At 41.7% G+C, this 23,866-nt stretch overlaps 1 protein-coding gene across 6 annotated transcripts in view; it reads left to right on the top strand.

Annotated features, from left to right (window-relative positions):
- The window catches only part of fmnl3 (formin-like 3), a 31,126-nt gene that overhangs the window by 2,403 nt on the left and 4,857 nt on the right, over positions 1–23,866 (top strand). For 5 of the 6 annotated variants that reach the window (XR_003463801.1, XM_010747617.3, XM_019268650.2 and 2 more), the window contains exons 2-22: positions 12,139–12,222; positions 12,370–12,450; positions 12,877–12,953; positions 15,151–15,234; positions 15,679–15,825; positions 16,749–16,857; positions 17,044–17,120; positions 17,531–17,624; positions 18,918–18,992; positions 19,078–19,188; positions 19,275–19,424; positions 20,031–20,132; positions 20,334–20,703; positions 21,120–21,212; positions 21,333–21,457; positions 21,856–22,058; positions 22,129–22,432; positions 22,515–22,595; positions 22,725–22,854; positions 22,980–23,140; positions 23,315–23,416. Coding sequence is in view for 5 of the 6 variants with exons in the window: in XM_010747617.3 (XP_010745919.2) it covers positions 12,139–12,222; positions 12,370–12,450; positions 12,877–12,953; positions 15,151–15,234; positions 15,679–15,825; positions 16,749–16,857; positions 17,044–17,120; positions 17,531–17,624; positions 18,918–18,992; positions 19,078–19,188; positions 19,275–19,424; positions 20,031–20,132; positions 20,334–20,703; positions 21,120–21,212; positions 21,333–21,457; positions 21,856–22,058; positions 22,129–22,432; positions 22,515–22,595; positions 22,725–22,854; positions 22,980–23,140; positions 23,315–23,416 (2,760 nt within the window). In the remaining variant the exon portion in view is untranslated. The remainder of the gene's footprint in view (positions 1–12,138; positions 12,223–12,369; positions 12,451–12,876; positions 12,954–15,150; positions 15,235–15,678; positions 15,826–16,748; positions 16,858–17,043; positions 17,121–17,530; positions 17,625–18,917; positions 18,993–19,077; positions 19,189–19,274; positions 19,425–20,030; positions 20,133–20,333; positions 20,704–21,119; positions 21,213–21,332; positions 21,458–21,855; positions 22,059–22,128; positions 22,433–22,514; positions 22,596–22,724; positions 22,855–22,979; positions 23,141–23,314; positions 23,417–23,866) is intronic. The other variant, XM_019268651.2, reaches the window with a different exon arrangement.

The following is a 23,866-nucleotide window of genomic DNA, read 5'->3' as shown; positions in this document are numbered from 1 at the left end:
TACTCCTCATGGAGCACAATGTTACATTGAGCAGAAACAGGGCGTAGAGTGGGAATGACAGAGTCGCTATTCACCTGATTACACATCAGGGTTGCATCTTGTGTTCTTTTATGGTAGAAAAGTGGCCTTAACATAATGACTATAAACAGGTAGAGACAGCTAACATGGCTCTGTCTGAAGGTAACTAAATCTTCCTACCAGTACATCTAAATGAACACATTGTGTCTCTTTGTTTTAATCTATACAAAAAAACAGTGACATGAAGTAGACATTGTTTAAAACTGTACAAATGGCCTTGATTAGAGAATCAAAATAATTACATTGGGATTCAGGACGCCACAATGACCTTTTTACAGTGACTGGTAGCAAATCCTTCAAAGGAGCTACTTTTTTTTTTTTTTTTTTACATTTAGTTGAGTAACATTTTAGTAATGCAACATTACTCACAAGACTTGCATCTGAGTTGCATAGTCAAGCACTCTTTCCACCCCAAAACAGAAAGCTCAGTAACATCACTCCAACTTCTTGCTCTGTTACAGTAATCCAGCACCACAGAACCAGAGACACCCAACATACATAAAGCTAAAATCTAGAAAGGATTTTAAGGTGGAGAATACACTACCTGTTTATTTTTTGTTTCTCACAGGTACTTATTTTGTGTTCCCCACTCCACATTTCAACACAACCACACCCAGCCTTGATTTTCAGCTGTTTAAGACCTTAATTACAGCATCAAGTGGCAAAGAGCTGGGATCTTCATAGCATTACTCACATTCTCAAACACTTTGTGGACCCTCCATGTTTCTGGAATAAAGCCATTATTTGCTTGCCAGAGTTATCAGCAGCTTCAGAGTAAAGCCCTCATATGAAGAGACTTGCACAGCAAGAACCCATTCAAGGCCAGCTTGTTAACTGCTGTGCTAAGTCTCAGCTATTATGGCAATTATACACTATACTGCACTGTAAATGCCATCACGACAGCGTGTCATGACAGTGTCTTTTTCATGCAGATATCTCGTTGTACATTTTTAATGAATGGGAGTTTTTTTCCGCGGCACTGACGGGTACTGATTTATAGCCATCACATTTCCCCTAAAGAAAAAATATCAACATACGTACATCTTTCCTAGAGCAGTCTGCGTTTGTTTGACTGCCCTGCAACAAAAAGTCAATCCCTGTTATTATGCTCAGCCGTGCAGAGCAGATGATTTCTATGCAAGAGGCAGTAGACTCAACATTTCAGACGTGTTTTTGACTGGAAGAAGTTTTCAAGTCCTCTAACCCCACCCTACTCCATAGTAGCTCCAGATTTCCTTTACTTTGTGGGAAAGAACAACATAAGTGTATATTTTAGTGTTCTTATCAGACAATGGTCCCCTCTCCGCCCTGCTTGCCCCTTGTTGTGAGATAAAGGTACATCAAAAGCTTCTGGCTTTGTGGTTGGAGCTCCTCAGGAAGACGAGGACATGGATCTGTTGTCCAACTGTGGCTATAGGTCTCCTCCTCCATCCAAAGCATCGTATATCATACCAAAAATAGGCTTCACTTTGCTTCTTCTAAACTGAGCAGATTTCTATCTTCAGTAGTTGTTCAGAGGAGACATAATGAACCTCAAGAATAACACTTTGCATATATTATATTTTGAAATTTCCCCTCCTCCGGACCACTCCGTTTCCTCCTGCATGATGGCATGCTGGTGTAAATAAATGTGTCTGCATCTGCGTGGCAAGACTGCCCTCTCAGACACAGCTTGCAGACGTCCCATAGGACTGACAGCAGCCCATAATGATGTCATGGGTGCAGCAGCCTTCGCCAGCGTAGTAATATCCCGGGGCTAATGACTTTAACAGGGCAGGCTCTACTGTAGATGGCCAAGGGGAGCGGAGGAGGGGTGAGACCCCTGGGTTAGATTCGACTACTTCATGCGGTCTGCTAATAAAATGCCTGGGTCAGTTCTAACTAGCATGTGCTAAAGACATCGTCTCTTTCGCGTCTCTTTTGTCCAGCATCCTCAGAAACAGCCTCTGCTCTGTCTTTTGTGGCTGGAAACAGCTGCCTGGCATTTTCCTTTCTTCGATTTACAGGGGAAATTGCATTGTAGCCAATGGTCGCTGTGGTTGATTCACTTTACAATAAGAACTGTGTTCCTGCAGGCTGCTACAGGGTGCACAACATGCCATTAGTTCAGATGATAATACAGATCTACCTAGACCTCACAGACAGACAAATGTAGGTGCACAATACTGAAGCCATATATCTTAGTCACTGGATAGTTTTGGCTCTTCTTCCAATCTCTTTGTCCGTGGTAACTCTTACTTATCCTTGGCTTTGTGCGACTCCAAATGGAACCGCTCATTCACGCACCCAGTCAATGTTTCCTACCTTCCCATTCCCTGAAATTACTCTCACTGTGGGTCTGTCTTACAAAATAACTTTCTCCATATGACTCTCTTCTACTCTCCTTATGAAAATGATGTGAGATGAGTGAGTGGGATTTTCAAAGGTGCTCGTCTGGCCTGGGATCTTCTTTCAAAGTGCCCAAGCACCAATGCACCACTGGATTCCTGTGGTCTAGTCTAGGCTGAGGCCACAGGAGAACTCGGGAGAGGGAAAATTCCCTTTGAACTGGCGGTCTGCCACTGTTCTTGGTTGTAATGACTTTACCAACATTTTTAAACAGCACACACATATTTAAGAGCTGTTACGGGAGCAGCATGGGATTATTTTCACCACTTGATTGCACTGGAAACCACCCTAACCGATTTGTCTGACTCCGCTCAACTTTACACATCGTTTTTATACTCTGACGTGGAGTTGCATCATGTGTAGATGTGCGTTACAGCTTTTCTTAGGCGGTTTGATTGTTCAAGATGGGATGTCTCACGATTAAGTCGCAGCAAATGTTGGGTAAACTACAGATGAAAAAGTTGACTCAATGCTCATAAAATCAGACATGCTGACAATGTGACTCCAGCGCCGTGTCTGACATCACTGTTTCTTGATGGCTGAAGTCTAAAGAAAGCTGCAGTGTCTGATAGATGCCATTCAAGTGGAACTAATGGAGTCAAGCTGTGCAATGTGTTTATTGGACATAAAAGCTAAATCATTTTTATTTGTTTAATGGCGGTCCCAGTTTATTTATGAGCCTTGTATGTCTACCCCTCACTTTCTCACATACATCATCACCACCGGTCCTCTTTTCTAAATCGAGAAAATGTGTTTGTTACCTCGCTTAAGTTGGACGACTGTGTACATCTGGCTCAGCCACCCACCGCCATGTCCCAGGAAGAGGGGGATTATGGGAATTGAGCACACACGGTTAACTTGGTTTTAGAGCAGCAGAGCAGACGGGTGGTGGTGGTGGGGGGGTTTAGCACAAGGCTGTCCACCTGGCCCTCTTCACCCTCGGGCTACAATTCCCCCAATCTGGGCCCGGCTTTATGGGGAGTTTTAGTGCCTCTCCACTTGTCTCCCTGCAGTTATTTCAGAAAGCAAAGGTCAAGTTAAAGACCATGACAGAACAGATATAGGAAAAGTCATCCTTTTGGAAAATATGCTCATTTTTTTTTTCTTTTTCTTTGCTGAGAGTTAGATGAGAAATATGAAGCTATAGTCACCAGCCAGCTTAGCTTAACGAAAACAGGTAGCCTGGCTCTGTTCAAAGTGAACGACAACATCTAAACCTCCCTAATTAACATGTTAATTTGGTTTGTTTGTATAAAAAGTGTAAAATCAAGAAGTTGTATTGAAGCAGGCTAGCTATGTCTCCCTGTTTCAAGTCTTTGTGCTAAGCTAAGCTAACTGTCTGCTGGCTGTGGCTTCATATTTGGCATACAGACCCGACAGTGGTATTGATTATCTCATCTAACTCAAGGCAGCAAGCAAATTTAAATTACATTTAAAGCCAGACAGACCAGCAGAGATAAATCACTACATTTGATCTTTACTTTTTTCAGCACAGTAAGACATAAGTTACTTACTACAAAAAACTAAAAAAAGCTACAAGTGTTTGCCATTTACATGTATATGTAAGAACTTTTTTGGTATGTGCGTGCATTTGTGCGTGTCAGTGGGGGTTTGCATGCTGCTCTAATGCAGCTGCACCAAGGCTGTAGGTTGGAGAAGTGGTTTCCTCCTCAATACAATGGGGACTCTGTCAGTCAGTGTTGTTTTAGAAAGGGGGCCTCATCCCCTGGTGCCTTTTGTGCTGCTACACTCTTTTAACGTGGACGCTGCTGTAAGCCTATTTAAAGATCCAGTGGATTGCAGCTTGATGCTACCTAAATGACATACAGTTGATTTTTTTTTTGTCTCTAACATTTCTCAAGACTCTTACTTCTGCCTTTTTACAGTTTCACATCAGATGTCATACATTTGATTGAAGAGCCGTATTGAAAAACAGTGGAAAACTTTTTTGCAGTGTGTGGTTTTCGTGTGAATTTTTTATGTGCCTGGGCTTTCTTCTGGTTTTGGTTTGTGTTCCTCTTTATTTTATTCTCACAGTTTCTCCGTCCCTCTCCACACCCACAATACCCCAGAAAGTTCAGTTGATTCAAAAGTTTTTACACAACACAGGCTTAGATTTGTTGCCCTTTCTCTGTGACCGACCTTCATCTTTTTAACTGGGCAGAGTGTCAAAAGGCATGAGTTATTGAGGCATTATGTACCTGCATTCCAGACATTCCCTGTGTATATCATCTGTTGGCTGGGGCTTCCCTGGACCCTGTACGGACGCACAGAGGAGAACAAACAGGATGTTCACCACGCAGAAATGAATGAATGCATCCGATTCATCACCAATTGTAGTATTTATTTATAACTCCTAACCTCACATATCTTTGTTTGTCTTCACATTTCCTAGATACAGTATGTTAAAAAAAATAACAAATAATTTGGACAATATAGTTGTCAGGTGGGATTGCTGGAATAGATTTATGTCACTGTTGTTTTGGAACACAAAAACTCCCTCGATAAGTTCACATAAACAAGTGATTATTTCAAGTTCACTCATGTTTGAAGCTTAACAAACATCTGGTTTCAGGAGGACCTTGAGCTCTGGACATTTTTGTCTTTATCTCAGACTATGGCGGTTAGTTCAGCTTAAAGAACCCTGTGATGATAACAGTCTTTAGCTTGAACCCAGCTATCAACGGTGTCGATCATTACCATGTCACATGGATCAGCAAATGGGTTCTGTGGGGTGGTTCTTGATTTATCAACTAAAAAAATGGCATTTCACCAACTTCCTGTTGCTTTGATTGGCCGTGGAATGTCCATTTAGACGTTTGTTGTAAAGAAGGGACTGGAGGGAAAGTTATTTCTCTCAACAAAGTGACTCAGAGGTCACAGACTAGAAGACATGAGTTCATGGGAGAAGAGAAGGGGCTTCAGACTGTACTGGAGAAGGGAAGGTTGTTAACTAGCAGGAGGGTAGAGAGGGCTAAAAGAGATTGAAAACTTCACACCACAGCTGTAAACTGTGTAGCCTTTAAACTCCCGATTTAATGGGGATTTAACACTCCATGATTTGAGTTGTAAAGCTACTTAGGGAAAGTTTCAGCCTTTTAAACGGCTATTGTTTGTGCTCTCGTCTATTGTAGGACTGAAGCGAACAGTAATCAGATATATAGTCGACAAAAACAACAAGACTTCTGATGGCTGATAAACGGTTTAAGTCACTAACAGGCATAAACAATAAATATGATCTGAAATGTATGATTGGCTGCTTTCCTCTGTTTTATATTATTCTAAATTTGATCTTTAGACTCTTTGACTGCCAAAACTAGTAATTGAAAGACATAATTTTGAACTTTTCCGTTCAGTGTTTCATTGTTTGAACAGTTATTTATCAATACTGAGGATATCTCTCTATTTTTGTGGAACTAAGCACATTTTCTGTTTTTATTGTCTGAGGGCTGGAAAATGAAAAGCTCTTACAGTTAATTGTGTTTGTATCAGTGGTGTTACGCTTTCACGTGTCAAGAATGTGGTTTGGTCACTGGCTCTGCGTTTGCATGTAAATGAGGAGCGTGCCTTTACCTTTTATGTGAATATCTTGATAAACAAGCTCCTAACTGACTCTGTTTATATTTGCTTTGTAAACAGGGACCAGTGTCAGGAGGCTTGGACAGGGAGGGGTAAAAAATATACCTCTCCACCTCTTAGAAAAACATCTTCTCCTCTCTGCTATCCCTCCCTCCCACCTTCAGTCTCTGTCTTTAGGAGAGCTGGTAGTATCTGCTTTGTTGGCCTCCCGGTCTTCCAGCATCTTTGTGCAGGACTCATGCTTTGTTGTGATTGCTTGGTTCAGGTTACCTCGCAGAAAGGGCGATAGGGTGATCGGGTATCTGCTAAAAGAAAGGGGGGCAGTGTTTTCTCACACTCTGCTCTGTCGCTTTCAATTCAGGAAGGCTTACCTGGGAGCTGGAAAAACACCTATAATTCATTCGTACACACATAAACACATTGTTGGAGGGGATGTGCAAAAACACACACACTCTTGTATTACATGGCAACTGCTTTGGCACAAACCTGTCTCTACTTAGTGCAGTTTTTGATTTCCTGAAGAGCAGAGGAAGTCCCTGCAGCCCCGTGACGACATCAGCTGAGCCTCATCCTGTCTACACATTGTGTTTCATTATCAAGGAAAAGGATGAATCCAAACAATAGCACTGACAGTCATTAATGAAAAGCTAGTACAATAAGTTCAGATGCTGTCATACACTGATTCACACTTAGCATGGATGATGTCATTTGATCAGGTCATCTGACTTGGCAAACCCCACCCCATGTAGTCATATATATAACGTACGTACGTACGTATGCGTGTGTGTCATGTACAGTGTGACAGATGACAGATGCCCAGAAGTTGGCTCTGTATTTACCCGTCCTTTCCTTATCAGCCCATGTGATGGTTACTTATTTCGTATTTTTTCCTGAGGGACACATTTATCTCGAACTATATCAAGCTACCTCTGGTAACTGGTGCATCACTTTCTTTTTCTCATTGTGAGAGACTAAAATAATCTCAGTTAATAAGCTTAAAGAAAACATAGTCATGCCAGGTCCCATATTCATTCTGTTTTCTTTGCCTCCTTGTTGGCTCTACTTTCTGATAGGGATCAGTGGCCTGGCTCTTTCCAACCCTCTTCAGAAGGTACCCTTCATTAAATAGCTTCTGGTTTTATCTTGCTGCTCACTGGCTGGTCCAGTATTTCCCTTTGTTACCAGATTATTGAATTATGTTCAGAAATGTGCTTTTATTCCCATTAAAGCTAGGCAAGATTTATTTTTCTTTGATATTAATGATGACATTTACATTTCTGTTTAATGCTTCATGAAAAATTCAGGCCAGGTATCTGCGTGTTATCTTTGAGTCAAACATTTCAGCGGCCAAATGAAATCACTTACAGTGTCAACCTTTTATCCGCTAAAAAGTACCACAAGAGTTACAGGATTAATGTCTAAACAGCATCTGAAAAAGCTGATCTATGCTTTTTTTATCGAGACTGTTAGTCAGTTTGTCAGTTGTTTAAGTTGTAACAAAACCAAAAAGATTATTTTAATCCTCATGTCTTTAAACTGCAAACTAAAATGTAATGATTTTATTGGTTAAAGTCTTTGTTGAAACAAAGACTTTAACCAATAAAATCATTTTGGGCAATGCTCTTTTATCATGTATTGGTTGTAATACTAATCCGACGCACCTTGAATTTCTGTGTATAAATAGGTTATGCATAAGCATATAAATGACCCTGGCCTGCTTTGTGTTTTAAGCTCAGTGTATTGTTGTGTGACTGTGACCTTTGATTAAGTTGCCGGGACAGCTTAAAGTTTAGTCGTGCCACAGGTTCCTTCTTCCTGGACCCCACCCTGATGAGCAGACAATCGGACTTGTTGGGGGTAAAGAGGACTGTCTGGGTCTCAGTGTCTGGACTGCCACAGGCTCTGTCCAGCACTGTGAGCTCTTCAGCCACCCACTCATTTCCCTGTGAGCTGATGACAACTAAGTCTGGCTTGTGTAAACCTACCAAAATAGATAAAAAACACAAACTCCAACTCACTGAGAGAGCACAGAAAAGAGAATCACATTGCATTTGTTTTGTCTGCCACTTTTAGGTTGTTTCAGTCTGAAAATTCGACTTATATGATATACAGCAAAGCACAATACCTGTTTATTATTGTGTTGTGGATACAACTGTGCCCAGTTTGCATGGACCTGCAAGCCTCCACAAATTTATATAAAGCTGATCTAGAATGCTGCACATACATATAAGTAAATAATGATCATATAGTCCACCTTGGCTTTAAAACATATCATAATTAAACAACTTACTGAAAAATATTTCAGGTTTTTTAAAATGGAAAATTCTTTAATCATCATAGTACTTTACAACATGAAACACAGATATGTCTTAACCACACAGATCTTGCAGAGTGACCTTCTCATGCATGACTGGTTGCAACCAAAGGAACACTTTGCACACAATGCAGTGTCTACTACACAAACAAGCAGTTTGAGGACAGTTTCTAACATTAGGAGTACTTTAGGTTGGTGTGTGGTGGTATCTTATCTCAAAGTGTGAAGCTGTGAGGAAGATCAGGGGGAGGAAAACATGCTGCCACTTCTCCATTTGTCTCTGTGGAGTTGTGAGTCAAAAGCTCACCTCAAGGCTTATTGTATAAATCAGCTCAGATTAGGAAGCTGTCCGGTTTAGGGCAGATGGAGTTGCCCTGTTGACTCTAAAGTCTGAGGTGACCATGGGCTCTGCAGTATCCCCCCTCAGTTGTGGGGGTTGGAGCACTCTACTGAGTCCCTGATGGCTCTCTTGGACTCTCCATGCATCCTTAACCGGCAACCTGACCCCATCAGCTACTTTAACTGTTGAGTCTTTAAAACTTCTGTCTTCCTTTGTCAGGCTCAAATGTCTCTCTGTTTTAGAGTTTATGCCTTGTCTGTTGACCGGTGTTACTCCTATGCTTAAATCTTCTTAACAACATCCGTTCACCTCTAAACGCTTGTCTCACCTTCCGTTTCTTTGTTTCTACATACTTATCCAAGGACTGCAATCAAACTCAATTGTCACTATCAATTAAACGCTTCCTTTTTTTTTAGGGTTATTGTTTCATTTTAGTCTAATTGTATAATTCATGTCTGTAAAGTGTGTAAAGAAAATAGAAAAAAGTCCATGGTAACATCTTCAAATTGCTTGTCTAAAACCTGAATGTGTTATATTTACATATTTACTATTATATTTTGATTCATGCACAAGAGATTTTTATATGAAAGAATAAACAAGATTAATAATATGTATGAAGTTTAACTAAATTAAGGGTGTTTTATTCAGTAGCTCTGTTTGGAAAGTCCTGTTCTGGCTGCCAATGGGAGCCTAATAATTAGAGAGACAGTGGTGATAATAGAACCAGTTCATCTGGTTGTCCAATGTACTGGTGTTGTGTTTTAGCCAGATTTTGCTCCACAGAGCACCAGGGGGCATACGCTGACCCTGCCCACTAGCCATTGTTAGTGATTTTCTGTGAGGAAAAAAATAGCTCAAATGTCAAAGGATGGGAATGGCATAGCACCAAATCAAAACAAAGCTCCACATTGTATCTATCGTCAAACCAGTCTCAGGTCAAACAAGAAAGGCGTGGAGGAGAAAGTACGTGGGCTACATGGCAACATAACAAGCCCCAAACATTTTTGGCATTTCTGTAGTATTTTACCCCTAAAATGGGCCTGTGAATCCACTGCTCCCTCTCTCCCATAAAACGACTTCTTTCTTGCCTCTTATAAACACAGGAAGTGCAAGATTGTATCACTGTGGGAGAAAGTGAAATGAAATTAGCCATATTGGGTTAGTTGGTTCAAATTACCCAAATCTAGTCAGAAAGGAAACATCCCCTGTTTTTTTGTCACAGGAGAAACCTTTTCAACCTCCTCTATCATTCCAGGATATGCTATGCATCTGCACACAGTCCCACCTGTATTTGTTTACATAACCTGAGGCTCCAACTGACTAAGAGTGCAATAACATCAACATCAAAGTCTTCAGTTCATTGCTCATCATGACATTTAAGATCCTGATTGAAAATTTTACACTTTTCCCCACTTATAATTAATGTTTTTGAAAGTGAAACACTTTATTTTGCTCCTTTGACATTACTAAATTCATGAACATCTGTGTGTCTGGCCTTCATTACATTACCACAAAAGGCGACCTTGCTCTTTGCCTGTTTGCCCCTCAGTTGTTGTGGAGTAGATATCTGGGCTTATGTTTTCATTTACCCTTCAGGTGTATGCATCTAAATTCAAGCCCATGGAACATTATCTGGAGTGTATTAAAGAGATCCAGTTATTGCAATTGGCTCTTCTCATTCTTTGCTTTGAGTCGATCCACTTAATATTAGTTGGACTCAGGTCCAACTTTTTAGTCATAGATACAGTAAATCAGGAATTTATGATTATTAATCTGCAGATTATTTTCTTGATTAATTGATTAATTGTTTTGTCTCTAAATGTCAGAAAATAATTTAAAAATACCCAAAGTGAAGCCCTCAAATGTCTTGTTTTGTTAAAGATATTCGGCTTACAGTAGTTTTTAAATCAGTGCAGCCAGTGAAAATTAAAGAGATCAGTGTAATTAATTCCATCAGATTTTTTACTTGTTTCCATTAAAATTGTGACTAGTCTTTGTTAAAAATTCTCAGAGACAGATAATTTATTAGTAACGGATACAGATAGAAGATACTCCTCTCCTCTTCTTTAGCACAATGTTCCTACTACTGTTGTTAGTAAAAAAAATTCTCCCAGGAGTGACTGAGGAGGAGAGGGAGCAACTTGGGGGTCAGACAAGAGAGAAAATTTACTACTATAAACTAGTACTATAAACAGGACACATTCCTCCTGTAATTCTGGACATCTGGTATGCATGTTGCCTCTCTTTTCTCTCCTGCGTGGGATTTATAAAGCAGGTTATGTTAAAGGCCCCATATGTGCAGTTACAACCTGTTGTAGCTTTGTCAGGCAATGCATTTTTGTTGAAGTCCTCAGAGGGCTTTTCTATGGCAGCTATCAGCCGTTTAAGGCTTCTGCATGTGTTTTTGAGTGTGCTGTGGAATTAACAAGAATGTGCACTTTAATGTGAAATTATTAGTCAGCTCCGTAAAATAAATGTTTCCTTACCTCTGTACTCAGTCCTCTTTTGGCAACATGATTCATGAAGTGCTGATAGAGTGAGCAATGTGGTCCTGATGTGGAAAACTAATTTTAAAATACATGTGATGTTCCACCCCTACGAGCGTATGTCATTTTCCATGTATCAAATACTCCACCGGTGGCACAATGCCGTTGTGAACATCACATCTGGCCTGGAGTGGGTTAACAGGGTGTTGTGTTTTAGACGGCAGGCTGAATTATAGCTACAGGTTAAATGTCAAGCGGACAGGCCGTTTGTGGCCCGGCTTCCAGGATTCTGTTGATATGGGTGTAAATGAGTGCAAACAATCCCTCATGGATCTTCAAAGAGAATCGCTGAGGCGATCAGTTTCAGTGTCTGGCAAGCTCCCTCATATTATTGAGCTTCCTCATTTTTAGGATTTCCATGTCAACCCCCTGTTTACAAGCTCTTGGCTCTGTCAAGGAAACCATTAGTCAAAAACTTGTCCAATAGTTTGTGTTATTTCTTCTACAGTTGTCACGAGGACATAAAATGCTTAAGTGGGTTGGTCTCTAAACACAAATTAGAGCATTTAGGGTTTAAGTTGAGCGACAGTAAACTGGCTGCCTCAGGACGTCTCGTGTGGTGTTCAAGTGTTTTTATGGTTGGATTAGATGACAGGTCCAGTAATAGGCCCGTACTCTGATAGCAGCTTGTTGTGGTTAAAAGAAAAGTGTTGCCTGAGTGATAGTGAGACTTGGGAGCGCAGAGGAGATTCGACTCATCTCCTGCGGCAGGATGCTGAAAGTCAACACAGGAAGTGAGGTCATGGTGTAAGTCCCTAAAATTCTGAGCTGTGTTCTGCTGGTGGCGCCAGTCACTGACACACACTCTGTCACAGTAGCTATAAATACTCAAACAGAAAAAGGGAAATATGTGGATATAAATTAAACTCATGCTTACATGTTTGCATTTTCAGAATTCTATGAACTTGCCTCCAGACAAAGCCCGGCTCCTCAGACAGTACGACAATGAGAAGAAGTGGGACCTGATCTGCGACCAGGTGCATTCATAAAACTCTTATTCATAAACTATCAAACCAGCATTCGCAATGTACACACACCTGCCATCATTACATTACTCATCTCCCAACAACACTGTGACTTCAGCAAACACACATTACAATGCTTACTCTGTTGTGTGTCTCCAGGAGAGGTTTCAGGTGAAGAATCCGCCTCACACCTACATCCAGAAGCTACGAGGATACTTAGATCCTGGAGTCACGCGAAAGGTGGGACTATACAAATTACCTTTTAAATGTAATGTCTACTTTAAGGAGAACTCCGATTTTACACATCAAAATCTGTTTAAAGGTCTTTGGGAGTACTACTGAATATGTGAAAACAGGTGTGTGGATCCCGCTGACAATGTCAACTGGGATTCAATAGTTAGAAAACAAAAAACAATCTGAAGGTGTGGAGTTAAAGAGATGCAACCTTGCTTCTCATCCCTGCTTGAGGCTTGCAGCTCAAGGCTATATTAGCTGTAACACACTACTGTACAATTTCTGAATGAACTGTTGCATTGTGTGTAATGTAGGCACCAAGGATCAGCCGAGATCTCTGGTTCTGCATTGATTTAACCTCTCACTGCTCATTAAGTAGTAGTATGTAGTATTTACATGATGATACATTTACAGTAAATCTCTCTGTTACAGAAGTTTCGCAGGCGGGTACAGGAATCTACAAAAGTCTTGAGGGAGCTGGAGATATCGTTGAGGACAAACCACATTGGGTAATCAATACTTATCTCAAACTTATCGCTCCCATTTTTCTGGTGAATTACACGGATCTATTTATTTGTGCACGGAGCTTAAGATAACCACATTACTGTTTACCCTTGTAAAGAATGTGCTCTTGCTGCTGTAGGGACCCGGAGCTCTCTCTGGTGCCCAGATATTCCCCATTGTTCTAAACTTGCCATGCTCTGAAGAGCTATTTCATAGACCTGTTCCTCATAATGCCCAGATGGTAGCCATTGTGCTGCCTCGTCCACGCCCCCATAGCGTCGAGCAGGAAGCTTTGTTGTGTATGCCAGAGGGACAGGAAGCCTTGCTGACCATTGCTGAACCCAGTGAAAAGCACAAAAACACACACAAGGATACTTTTATGTTTACACATTTCTCACATTTTAAAGCAAACAATCTTTTTGTGTTATTTTGCCAGATTTTGTAAGAGACAATAGGCATGCAGTACTGTACAGCTCACAATGCACCCACTGTGCATGTGGATGTTCCCATGAGCCCCTCGAGTCTTTATCTTCAGTGTTGCAGACATGACTTTATAATCCGATGTCACGCAAATACTTCCACATAAAAAATGTGCTTCAGTGACGTGCCACTGAATTCCCAAACCAAAAGAAAGCCTGTAAAAAGGCTTTGATTTTCCTTAGTGTTCATTGACCTCCAAGAATAATTCATATTCCATTAGACTTCATCAATAAAGGTCTGTTTCAATGCATTTCCCAGAAAGACCCACAGGCAAAAAAGAAAAAAGAAAGCTATTTTCAGAAGACTTTTTTTTGGGTGGGATTAAGTGTAACAGATGCTGGTTTATTGTGTGTGTCTGGATCCTGGGCCCTTTCTGATGTGTTATTCCTGAGATTGCCAAGAAAATCTGAAATAGCAACTGGTTTGGAGAGAAGTAGAGGAAGGGAGAAGGAGTGAGAGAGGAAGGAGTGAGGGGTCAGAGGCAAGGAGGGAGAAAGGGGAGGGCTGGGGGGTAGGTAGACAGGAAACTGATGATCAACCCCCACCCCTCCCCTTTCCTCCTGCACCCGAATCTTACTTCTTACTTTTTTCTTACTGCTTTGTTTGCTTTCCTCTGTTCTTCTCCTCACCTCTCTTTCCTTCACCCCCTCCCTCCCTCCCTCCACTACTTTGAGGCCCTTGATTGCTTTCCTGTCTGACTCGCCATTGGCTGACTCGTCATCAGAACCAGCACATCAGGACTATTTTAAGAACTTTTTACCCCAATCCTGTTCCCCCCTGAAGTTCCCCCCGAAGAAATGGGGAGGAGGTTAAAGGGAGTCTGTGGGGGAGGCAGACTAAATACTGTCGACTGTCAGGGGTTTGACCTGATCCCAGTTCCTTCAGCCATATGCCCTCCACATTCTTTCTCTCATCGCAATGGGAATTCCTTTGTTTGGAGTTATTTCTCTCTCCACAAAACTGGAGTTAAATAGGGAAGAAATATGAAGCCTTGCTCTAGTTTACTTTCCATGGCATTCCTGCCAAGTTCTTTCAGTCAGGGGAGGGGAGACCCCCTTCAGAGCTGCCTTAAAGCATAAATCTGGTAACTTTGGTCTTATTTTTGTGTAAGTTATGACAATGTACACACACATGCTTAGATATTGAAATATGGCGACAACAATAAGTCAGAAGAGAAGAAACACAAGCTGTCATAATAGGACAGGTTGTAAAGCTTTAGTTGATTGTACTTATCTTGCTTTTATTTTATTTTTCCCACCAATAAGCCTAACCTAGTTTCTTTAAAACCTGTTAACTATCTTACTGCTTGTGTTTCTTTCCCAGATCTTAGCAATTACCTTGGTCAGTACTTTGTTTTTTTTGTTTTTTTATGCTTCCTCGCCATTAATTAAATCCAGTCATTATTATCATGTTTTAACTTTTCTTGGTACAACTGTACTCTTATTTTTTATTTTCTCAACTTATCGTTTGGTCCCTGAAACATCAGATAACAGAGAAAATGCCCATCACAATATCCTAGAGCTCAATGTGACGTCATAAAATATAGTCCAAAACCACAAATTATTCAATTTATTATAATGAACGTAATCAAAAGCAAAAATAAGAATCTTTTAAGTGCAACAATCTCCATTTTCTCTCACTGTTTCTCTCTAGCCCTAAAGGATAAGGGTGTGTTCTCGATCTGGTGCCCTGCTAACCTCTCTATGTCCCTGTGCGTCACAGGTGGGTCAGGGAGTTCCTCAATGATGAGAACAGAGGTCTTGACGTCCTGGTGGAGTACCTCTCCTTTGCCCAGTGTGCTGTCATGTGAGTACACTTCACACATGCACACACACATCTTTCATGACGGTTGCCAAAACCTTTCCTAAGGAACTGGGTTGGGCAGTGGATCCAGCTGCTGAGTTAATATGTTGTATCCTGTAGAGCTTGTAACAAACTGCTTGTGCATCTAAAAATGTGCAAATTGCATTCTTGCATTCTTTGGATGTGTTTGTATGCCTTGTTGCATACTTGGCAAACTGAATGTGTTTCTGGACAGATGCTACATGATGTAGTGCAGAGCTATACCTTGCCTGAATGGGTCAGAATCTTTGTGCTGAGCTTTATCGTGCAGCGTAATGACAGTTCTTGTGATAACCCCTGGCTCTCTACCAAGCTGCCTCGCTGACCTAACCTCCTCCGTGCCTCTCATCTACACCCCTCTGTGCCTCTATGTTGGCTTGTCTGTCTGTCTGTCTGTATGTGGCCCAGGTTGGATTTTGAGGGTCTGGAGAATGGGGAAGAAGGATTCTTGGATAAAACTAAATCTTGGAGCAGGTCCATAGAGGATCTGCACCATACAGGCACCCAACCGTTCTGCAATACACTGGTGCGCTCTGCCCGCCAGTCTGTCCTCCGGTACGTATGGCTAAGCTAGCTTCTCCGCTGTTACCTATCCCTGTTATTGCCTTGCTCTGCTAACCTTGAATGCTATGAACATGTATTAGCATGCAAGCCAGTTGTGTTGATGCTGTTTGATTTCAGGATATCATCTGAATGGCTGATGGTGTTACAGGTCTGCTGACCTTTCTCTTGACCTCAAGGCACTGTATCAGAGATAGAAACTAAAGTCTTTGACCTTTTGGCCTATGCGCCTCTCTCTGTTAATGGTCTTCCCTCATCTGTCCAGATGTGCATCTGCACTGTGCTCAGATGAGAGCCAGCTGTGAGCTGCAACATATGTTGGACAGTTGTGATTCTCTTCTGAGCCACACACAGACAGGAGATGAAGAGGCATAAGACGTAAAGTCTGACAGTAGTAAATGGTTTTATAAGAGTGAAAAGAAGAATAACTTCCAGATTAAGATAACTACTGAATCTTTATTGGTATAACTAACGTTATATATCATGTAGTATTACCATGGAAAATGTTATGATTCAGATATGCTTGTTCAGGAGACACTGTATAAGCCATTTATAAACTGGTACAAGAAAAGTAATATTATGTGCGCATGATGACTGTGCAACACAGTTACATAATAGCAGTCTGTGTGCTTCAACCTCGGTCTGTTGACAGCAGCAAGGAAACCAGGCATCTCCCATAATGCATCTGTAACCTCAAAAGCCATCAAAGTTTTTTCTGTCAGGCTCAGCTCTCTGTAATTTTCTCTCTCTCTGCCTTTCTCTATGTGACATACTTAAAACAAGAGTCATATGATGACCAGCTAAACTTCAGAAATACATGAAACAAACAATGGTTAAACATCACATTTAAAGTAAAGAAAACACTGAGTTTTATTCCTGAATCTCCACCAGATATTAACTTCTGTCATCTGTTGCAGCTATGGCTCAGTTTCGAACAGCAAAACCATCAAGAACTCCCGCCTCGTCAGCCAAAAAGATGATGTGCATGTGTGCATCATGTGCTTGAGAGCAATCATGAACTATCAGGTACCAAACAGTGACACTGACGGCCCACTTAAAGGGAACAGTATTGTAAAGACTAACTCACACAATATAACATAAAAAAGTTAGTGTCTGTGTTTCCTGTGCAGTTACATTCTCAATATACTTAGCTTTTTCTGACCACATCCTGTTCTCGCTCTCTCTCTCTCTCTCTCTGTCTTCTTCATGCAGTATGGCTTCAATATGGTCATGTCCCACGCACATGCAGTCAATGAAATTGCTCTCAGCTTGAACAATAAGAACTCAAGGTAAGAACTGAGGCCCCCGTCTCCATAGGCACAGGGCTGGGTCAAACAATAGGGGAAACCCTGCAGCCAGTTCATATGATATGCCTCTCATTCTCCATGGGGCTCAGCTTTTCTCTGAAGTTGGGGATCAGAGGCGTATATACAGGCTGTTAAAGGAATGTTTACTAAAGGAAGATTAGTGGTAAACCGCTAGGGCTGATCACTTCATAATGAAGGCTGGGAGGGTAAACACTTAAAAAGCTATACAGACCTGTCCTTGCTTCAGACTTAATTATAGATTTCAACTCCTTTATGTTGATATATTTGCATTAGCTTTGAGTAAATCTTGACATAAATATTATGCTTTTTATTGTTTGACGATCAACTTAATCCAGGTATGATGTCTTAATGAGTGTCTCCTGTACTTCCAGAACAAAAGCCTTGGTCCTTGAGTTGCTGGCTGCCGTCTGTCTAGTCCGAGGAGGTCATGAGATCATCCTCTCAGCGTTTGACAACTTCAAGGAGGTGCCTAGTACAATGTTTTAATCAAATTAAAAGCATTACTACCTAGAGTTGCATTGTTTATACATTGCTGTTAATACAAAGCTAACTCTGTGGAGATTGCATATGTGAAAAAATAAATCCCACATCAGTCTTGTGCATTAGGCCATAAAGGGCCAGTATACAGGGATGAAAGTTGAGGCACTCAAGTGCAGAGGAAGTTTTTATGTGTACTGAGGGTGTAAGCAAAACTCTACGGTGGCCTGTCTGAGGTCATTAGTCTCATTAAGACACCAGATGTGAGCCAACCTTGAACGATGATAAGGATCAACTCCCTGATGGGAGCCAGTGGACCTAGGTTTGCTTAGCCTCTCGGTTTCTGCCTGCACAGTCATCTAAACACCGGAACAAGACAATTATCTCGCAGTCCAAAAGCCCCAGAGAGAGGCAAGAGTTAATCAACCTACTAGTCAAAACAAGGTGGTGTTTCTGCAGTGGTATTTGGTTAAATATTACATTGATACAAGAGGACAGTTCTTTGAAATCTCACAAGATGGCCACCTATGGTATTCCACCACAGCTGTACCAGTAATCATGTGTTACGTCCACAACTACTACTATTTCTAGTTAGGATTGTTAGAAATGGGCATGGACCTTTTTTCCCTTTTCCATTCCAGTATATTTTTGTGTAGGAAACTGGCTAAGAAAATCTGTCCCCATCTTTTACTGGCTTCCCTTCCCATGAATTATGATAATAAGCAGAGGTTGTTGTTACAAATGGAGGAAGTTATCCTCTGTTTACATACAGAAAAAACTCTTGGGGTGGATTATTTTTGATCCTGGAATGTGTTTAATCAAAACAAAACCTTATATTATACTACGATTTATCACATGAATTAATGTAATACAGTAGATACATAGAGGACTTTAGAGAAACTATTATTATACAATCATTGCATCAACTCAAGAAACAACAGACTTATAAGCACAGAGGATGGCTGATCTTGTTGATAAGTAGAAAGAAAGACAGTGCTTTAATCTTAAATACATAGTTATCTGTAAGTGATGCCTGTTTCTTCATAAAAATGTGTTTTTAAACCCACCAACCCCTCCAACATAAATCAGATTAATTATTATATTCTGACATACAACAAGGAGTTTTAAAATACTTACATGTTGGGTTTTTGTCAGGATATGTCTGCTCTCAAAAGTTTCCTCCCACATTTTATCTGTGATCGTAATATTGTATTGTAGTTTCAAAAAAATACTTCTACTTCTACTAAATCACCAATCATTGCTGCATTGTTTAAATTTTAGGTGTGTAAAGAGAAGCATCGCTTTGAGAGACTGATGGATTACTTCCGCTGTGAGGAGGGAAACATTGACTACATGGTAAGATACACTTTGTATTATGGATAAGTGGATCATATCCGGTTCAATATGTTTGGATCTAAATCTGTCTGCGTCTGTGCTCTAGGTTGCTTGCATGCAGTTCATCAACATTGTGGTCCACTCAGTTGAGGACATGAATTTCAGGGTCCATCTGCAGTATGAATTCACAAAGCTGGGACTGGATGATTACCTGGAGGTAAGATGATGAAAACACTTCCTTGGGTTGAGAGTATTTGTATAGTGTGAGTATCACCAGTGCTAATTTCTTCTCCCTCGTGTCAGAAATGCAAACATACAGAGAGTGACAAGCTGTCGGTGCAGATCCAGGCCTACCTGGATAACGTGTTTGACGTGGGTGGTCTGTTGGAAGATGCGGAGACGAAGAATGCAGCCCTGGAGAAGGTGGAGGAACTGGAGGAGCACCTGTCCCATGTAAGAGCACCACCCACTCTGGACCACCAACACTGTTCTCTGGGCCAATTTATGAGATTGTTGTGGTTCACCAGCCATGTACTTAACTTGGCTGTTTCTAGGTGGTGATTAGAAATTTACTCAGTGTTTGCATTTCACAAGTGGTTCAGAATAATTACGGGGTGGAGAACTCTGGAAAGTACTGCGCGTGAAACAATCTTAATATTGTTCTTGTGTTGGCTCATTCTTTCTCGGCAGTCGCCTTCGCATCCCACGCCACTTTGCAAAGACCTTCTTCACATGGAAAGGTCGTAGGCAGCCCCTGACATCACTCTAGGAATTTCATAACAAACTCTGCTCTCAGGGGTCAGGAATGATGGGGGGGTGGATAAGGGTGAAGATTCCCTGTGAATTCCTGTGCAACATGTGTAATCTGCTGTTCAAAATCAAAACTAAAAGCTGTGTCATGCTCTTGCTGCGTCATGCTGCTGGGTATATCTTATTTCTTATCGATGATGCACAGTGTATAGGGGAGGGAGTGGAACTGGGAATGATGCCCGAGCTGTGGATCAATTTTTAAAATTCACCACCTCTCATCTCTGTTCCTCTCTCCGTCTGCTTTCCCAGGTGACGGAGAAGCTGCTGGAGGTTGAGAATGAAACAATGATGAAAGTAGCTGATCTGGAGAAGGTGCTCCTTCAGAAAGATAAGGACCTGCAAGTAATACGGGTAAGCTGGCAGCTGTAATGATGGAATATTGCCCTCCTGCCTCGCTTCACTTCACCTCACTGTGTGTTAGCAGAGATCATTTTCAGATGCATGTAGCTAAATTGCTGTGATAGCAAATTAGGTCAGCAGGAAACAGGATGTTTCTTTATGTGTGTAGAGTCATTGTGTTGTGCTCTTTATCGCCCCCTGGTGACTGTTCAGGAGACATACGAGTCAACCAACACCCAGGTCAACACCCTGAGGAGGGTCATCAAGGAGAAGGATGCTGCCTTCCAGAGGCACTTCAACATCGAGAGGCGGCTGCTGGAGCTCGAACAGCAGGGCACCATTCGTTTGCACAAGAAACCTGATGGAGACATTTCCATCGAGCCCCTGGGAGTCGGGGGTGTGGGTGGTGTTGGGGGCAGCGGCCTTGGGATCCCGCTGGGTGACATTGGGCAGCTGTCTTTGGGTTTAACAGCTGGGTTAACAGAACCTGGAGGAACAGACACCAGTTTACCACCAGCCAGTGAAGCTCCTCCGCCTCCTCCACCACCTCCACCACCTCCCCCTCCTCTTCCGTCTGCCGCAGGTGATACACCATGACTCACAGTGATAATGTCTGATGACACGTATATGTGAAAGTTGACTGTGGTTGACTATAGACCCAAAGAGGAGGTCTATTTTCAGTTCCTCTTCTTTGTTCATGCGTGCCAAGACAGGTGATAGGTCACGACAGTGTTCCTCTACCCCAGACAGGAAAAGGAAATGCTCGGGTTGTTTCCTTTGTGTGTGAGTCTGCAGCAGACTGTCGCACCAAAGAAACAGCACCAACTGTTTGAGCAAAGAACATAAAACAAAACATATAATACATATTTATATAAGTTAGATCAAATACACAGAGAAAATAAAAGGATCACAAATCAAGGATTGATCAATTTAATAAATAGAATGGACAAATAAAATGACTTTAAAGTGTTTTAATGTTTTCTTGTACATTAATTACAGGCCCGAATGCACCAGCCCCACCACCGCCACCTCCTCTCGCTCCACCACTGCCAGATGCTTCTCCTTCTGTTATCCTGAGTTTGGGTCTCTCAGGCAAGAGTTGATGCAGAATGACATTGAATGACATTATTAAACTTTGTTAATCTTTGCTTACTAAGTTATCAAGCGAAAAAATAACAGTTTCATATGTTTTATTTAATTTTTCGACGACAGCTATCAGAATCAAGAAGCCCATCAAGACCAAGTTCCGCCTGCCTGTGTTTAACTGGACGGCTTTGAAGCCCAACCAGATCAATGGCACAGTCTTCAATGAGATTGATGACGAACGTGTACTAGAGGTAAGCAAGCAAAGCAACAAAGAATAAACTGTTTCAGTTTATTCAGATAAACTGTTTCATCAGTCCTGTGCAGGTCTGTTTTTTATTAGATTTGACTGACAGTGCTGACAGCATAAACAACAACCCACCAGCTGTCGGTTCATATTTTGTTAAATCCTGACTGGCACAGGAAATATGTGATATCACCTTTTTCCAACTGAGCAACTGAGCCGGCTTCATACCAGTGAGAAGAGCAGAAAAACAAAAAGACATTCATCGACCATGTGAAATTAATCAAAATAGTGTGTTCATATAGAATCCCATCACTCAGAGCAAGAACCGGATTGAGAAAATGTGTCTTTAATGTGCTATTAATAAAAATTCAGAACAAGTAAGTAAATACTCTCACTCGTGTGCAGGAACTGGATCTGGAGAAATTTGAGGAGCTGTTCAAGACCAGAGCCCAAGGTCCAATTGTGGATCTTTCTTGCACAAAGAGCAAAGTAGCTCAGAAGGCGGTGAACAAAGTCACCCTTCTGGACGCAAATCGCTCCAAGAACTTAGCCATCACACTGCGCAAGGCTAACAAGACCACAGAAGAGATCTGCAAAGCAATAGAGAAGTAAGCACTTTTCTGGACTAATAATTGATTCATAGATAAGACGTTACTAATATATGTTGTGTTTTCTCAGGTTTGACCTCAAGGCCTTACCTGTCGACTTTGTGGAGTGCCTGATGCGTTTTCTGCCCACGGATGCGGAGGTGAAGGTCATGCGTCAGTACGAGCGCGAGCGTCGTCCACTGGATCAGCTAGCAGAGGAAGATCGCTTCATGTTATTATTCAGCAAGATTGAGAGGCTCACGCAGAGAATGAACATCATCACCTTTGTTGGGAACTTTTCTGACAACATCAGCCTGCTCACGCCGCAGCTCAATGCAATCATTGCTGCTTCTGGCTCAGTGAAATCTGCTCCAAAGTTGAAAAAAATGCTTGAGGTGAGAAGTGTTTATTTGTTTTTAAATTAGCAACATTTGCATTGTTCATGCATATTCATGTATTCTTCTGGTTTACTTGTAGATCATCTTAGCCTTGGGAAACTACATGAACAGCAGCAAGCGTGGCTGTGTTTATGGCTTCAAATTACAAAGTCTTGACCTGGTGAGTGTTTTGGAGCAGAATTTGGACACATTTCTCAAGTGCTCAGTTTATCTTCATACCAAATATTCCACACAATTGATTCATGCAGTGCTTTTGCTGATACTGGTGTTCATTCCTTTTGTTACACAGCTTCTTGACACTAAGTCTACAGACAGGAAGATGACATTGCTCCACTACATAGCTCTCATTGTGAAAGAGAAGTACCCTGAACTGGCCAACTTCTACAATGAACTGCACTTTGTAGATAAAGCTGCAGCAGGTGAGTTCAGTCACAGTATTACCATAAATATAATGTCAGATATGGTCAGTTAAATAGGAAAATTTCTGTAATATTATGCTAAGATTTGTAAATAAAACATATTCCGTATTGACTGTCTACAAAAGTATCTTTGGAAAATGTGCTGCTGGATGTTCGGGAGCTGGGGAAAGGCATGGACCTGATCCGGAGAGAGTGCAGTCTCCATGACCATTCAGTCCTGAAAGGCTTCATCCAGGCCAGTGACACACAGTTGGACAAGCTTCAGAAAGATGCCAAGACAGCAGAGGTATCACAACACTGTCCTCACCTCAACCTCAAAGGGAAAAAAATAGACATGAAGCAAACTTGTGTCCCAGATGCAGCTCACTGACCTCTAAGACACAACCAATCATGACTCCCAACTTGACAGTATTTACATACATTGCTTCCACTCTGGCACTGTACTCCTTCCCAATTCTAGGAAGCCTTCAACAATGTGGTGAACTACTTCGGAGAGAGTGCCAAGACGACTCCACCCTCAGTGTTCTTCCCTGTGTTTGTGCGATTCATCAAGGCCTACAAGGTGAGGACACCAAGTAGTGTCTGTGTATCTTTTCTTATTTCTTTACTGACAGGGTGCAGATTTCTCTCCTAGTCAGAGGGAAGTTCCCTGGTTTCAAACTTGGATGTTGTCTCAGTGAGATCAGAGCAGGGTAGAGCTTTTGCTGTGTGTGTGCCACAGGACGTGGCGTATAGTCCGAGGCCAAATAACAGGAAAGGCCAGCTGGGTCTGACTCTAGAGCTGCAGCTGTGGTGTTTAGACTGGTCCCCCCTCTCTCTCTCCCCCCGTCGCCTCGCCTCCTCCCCTTTACCCCCGGACAGCCTCGCCCTGCCCCACCACACAACACACTTCCTGAGATTGTTCTCAGAGTGGATTTATGGGATCTGCTTAAGGAAATGTGCAACACAAGGATTTCTGCGTTTGCCTATCTAAGTGCATATGGGTGACTTAAAGGAATAGTTCCACATTTGG

The sequence above is a fragment of the Larimichthys crocea genome, chromosome XV (genome assembly GCF_000972845.2).
Source record: "Larimichthys crocea isolate SSNF chromosome XV, L_crocea_2.0, whole genome shotgun sequence".
Classification (NCBI taxonomy): domain Eukaryota; kingdom Metazoa; phylum Chordata; class Actinopteri; family Sciaenidae; genus Larimichthys; species Larimichthys crocea.
The sequence above is the reverse complement of the archived record's forward strand: the minus strand, read 5'-3'. Positions and strand labels throughout refer to the sequence as shown.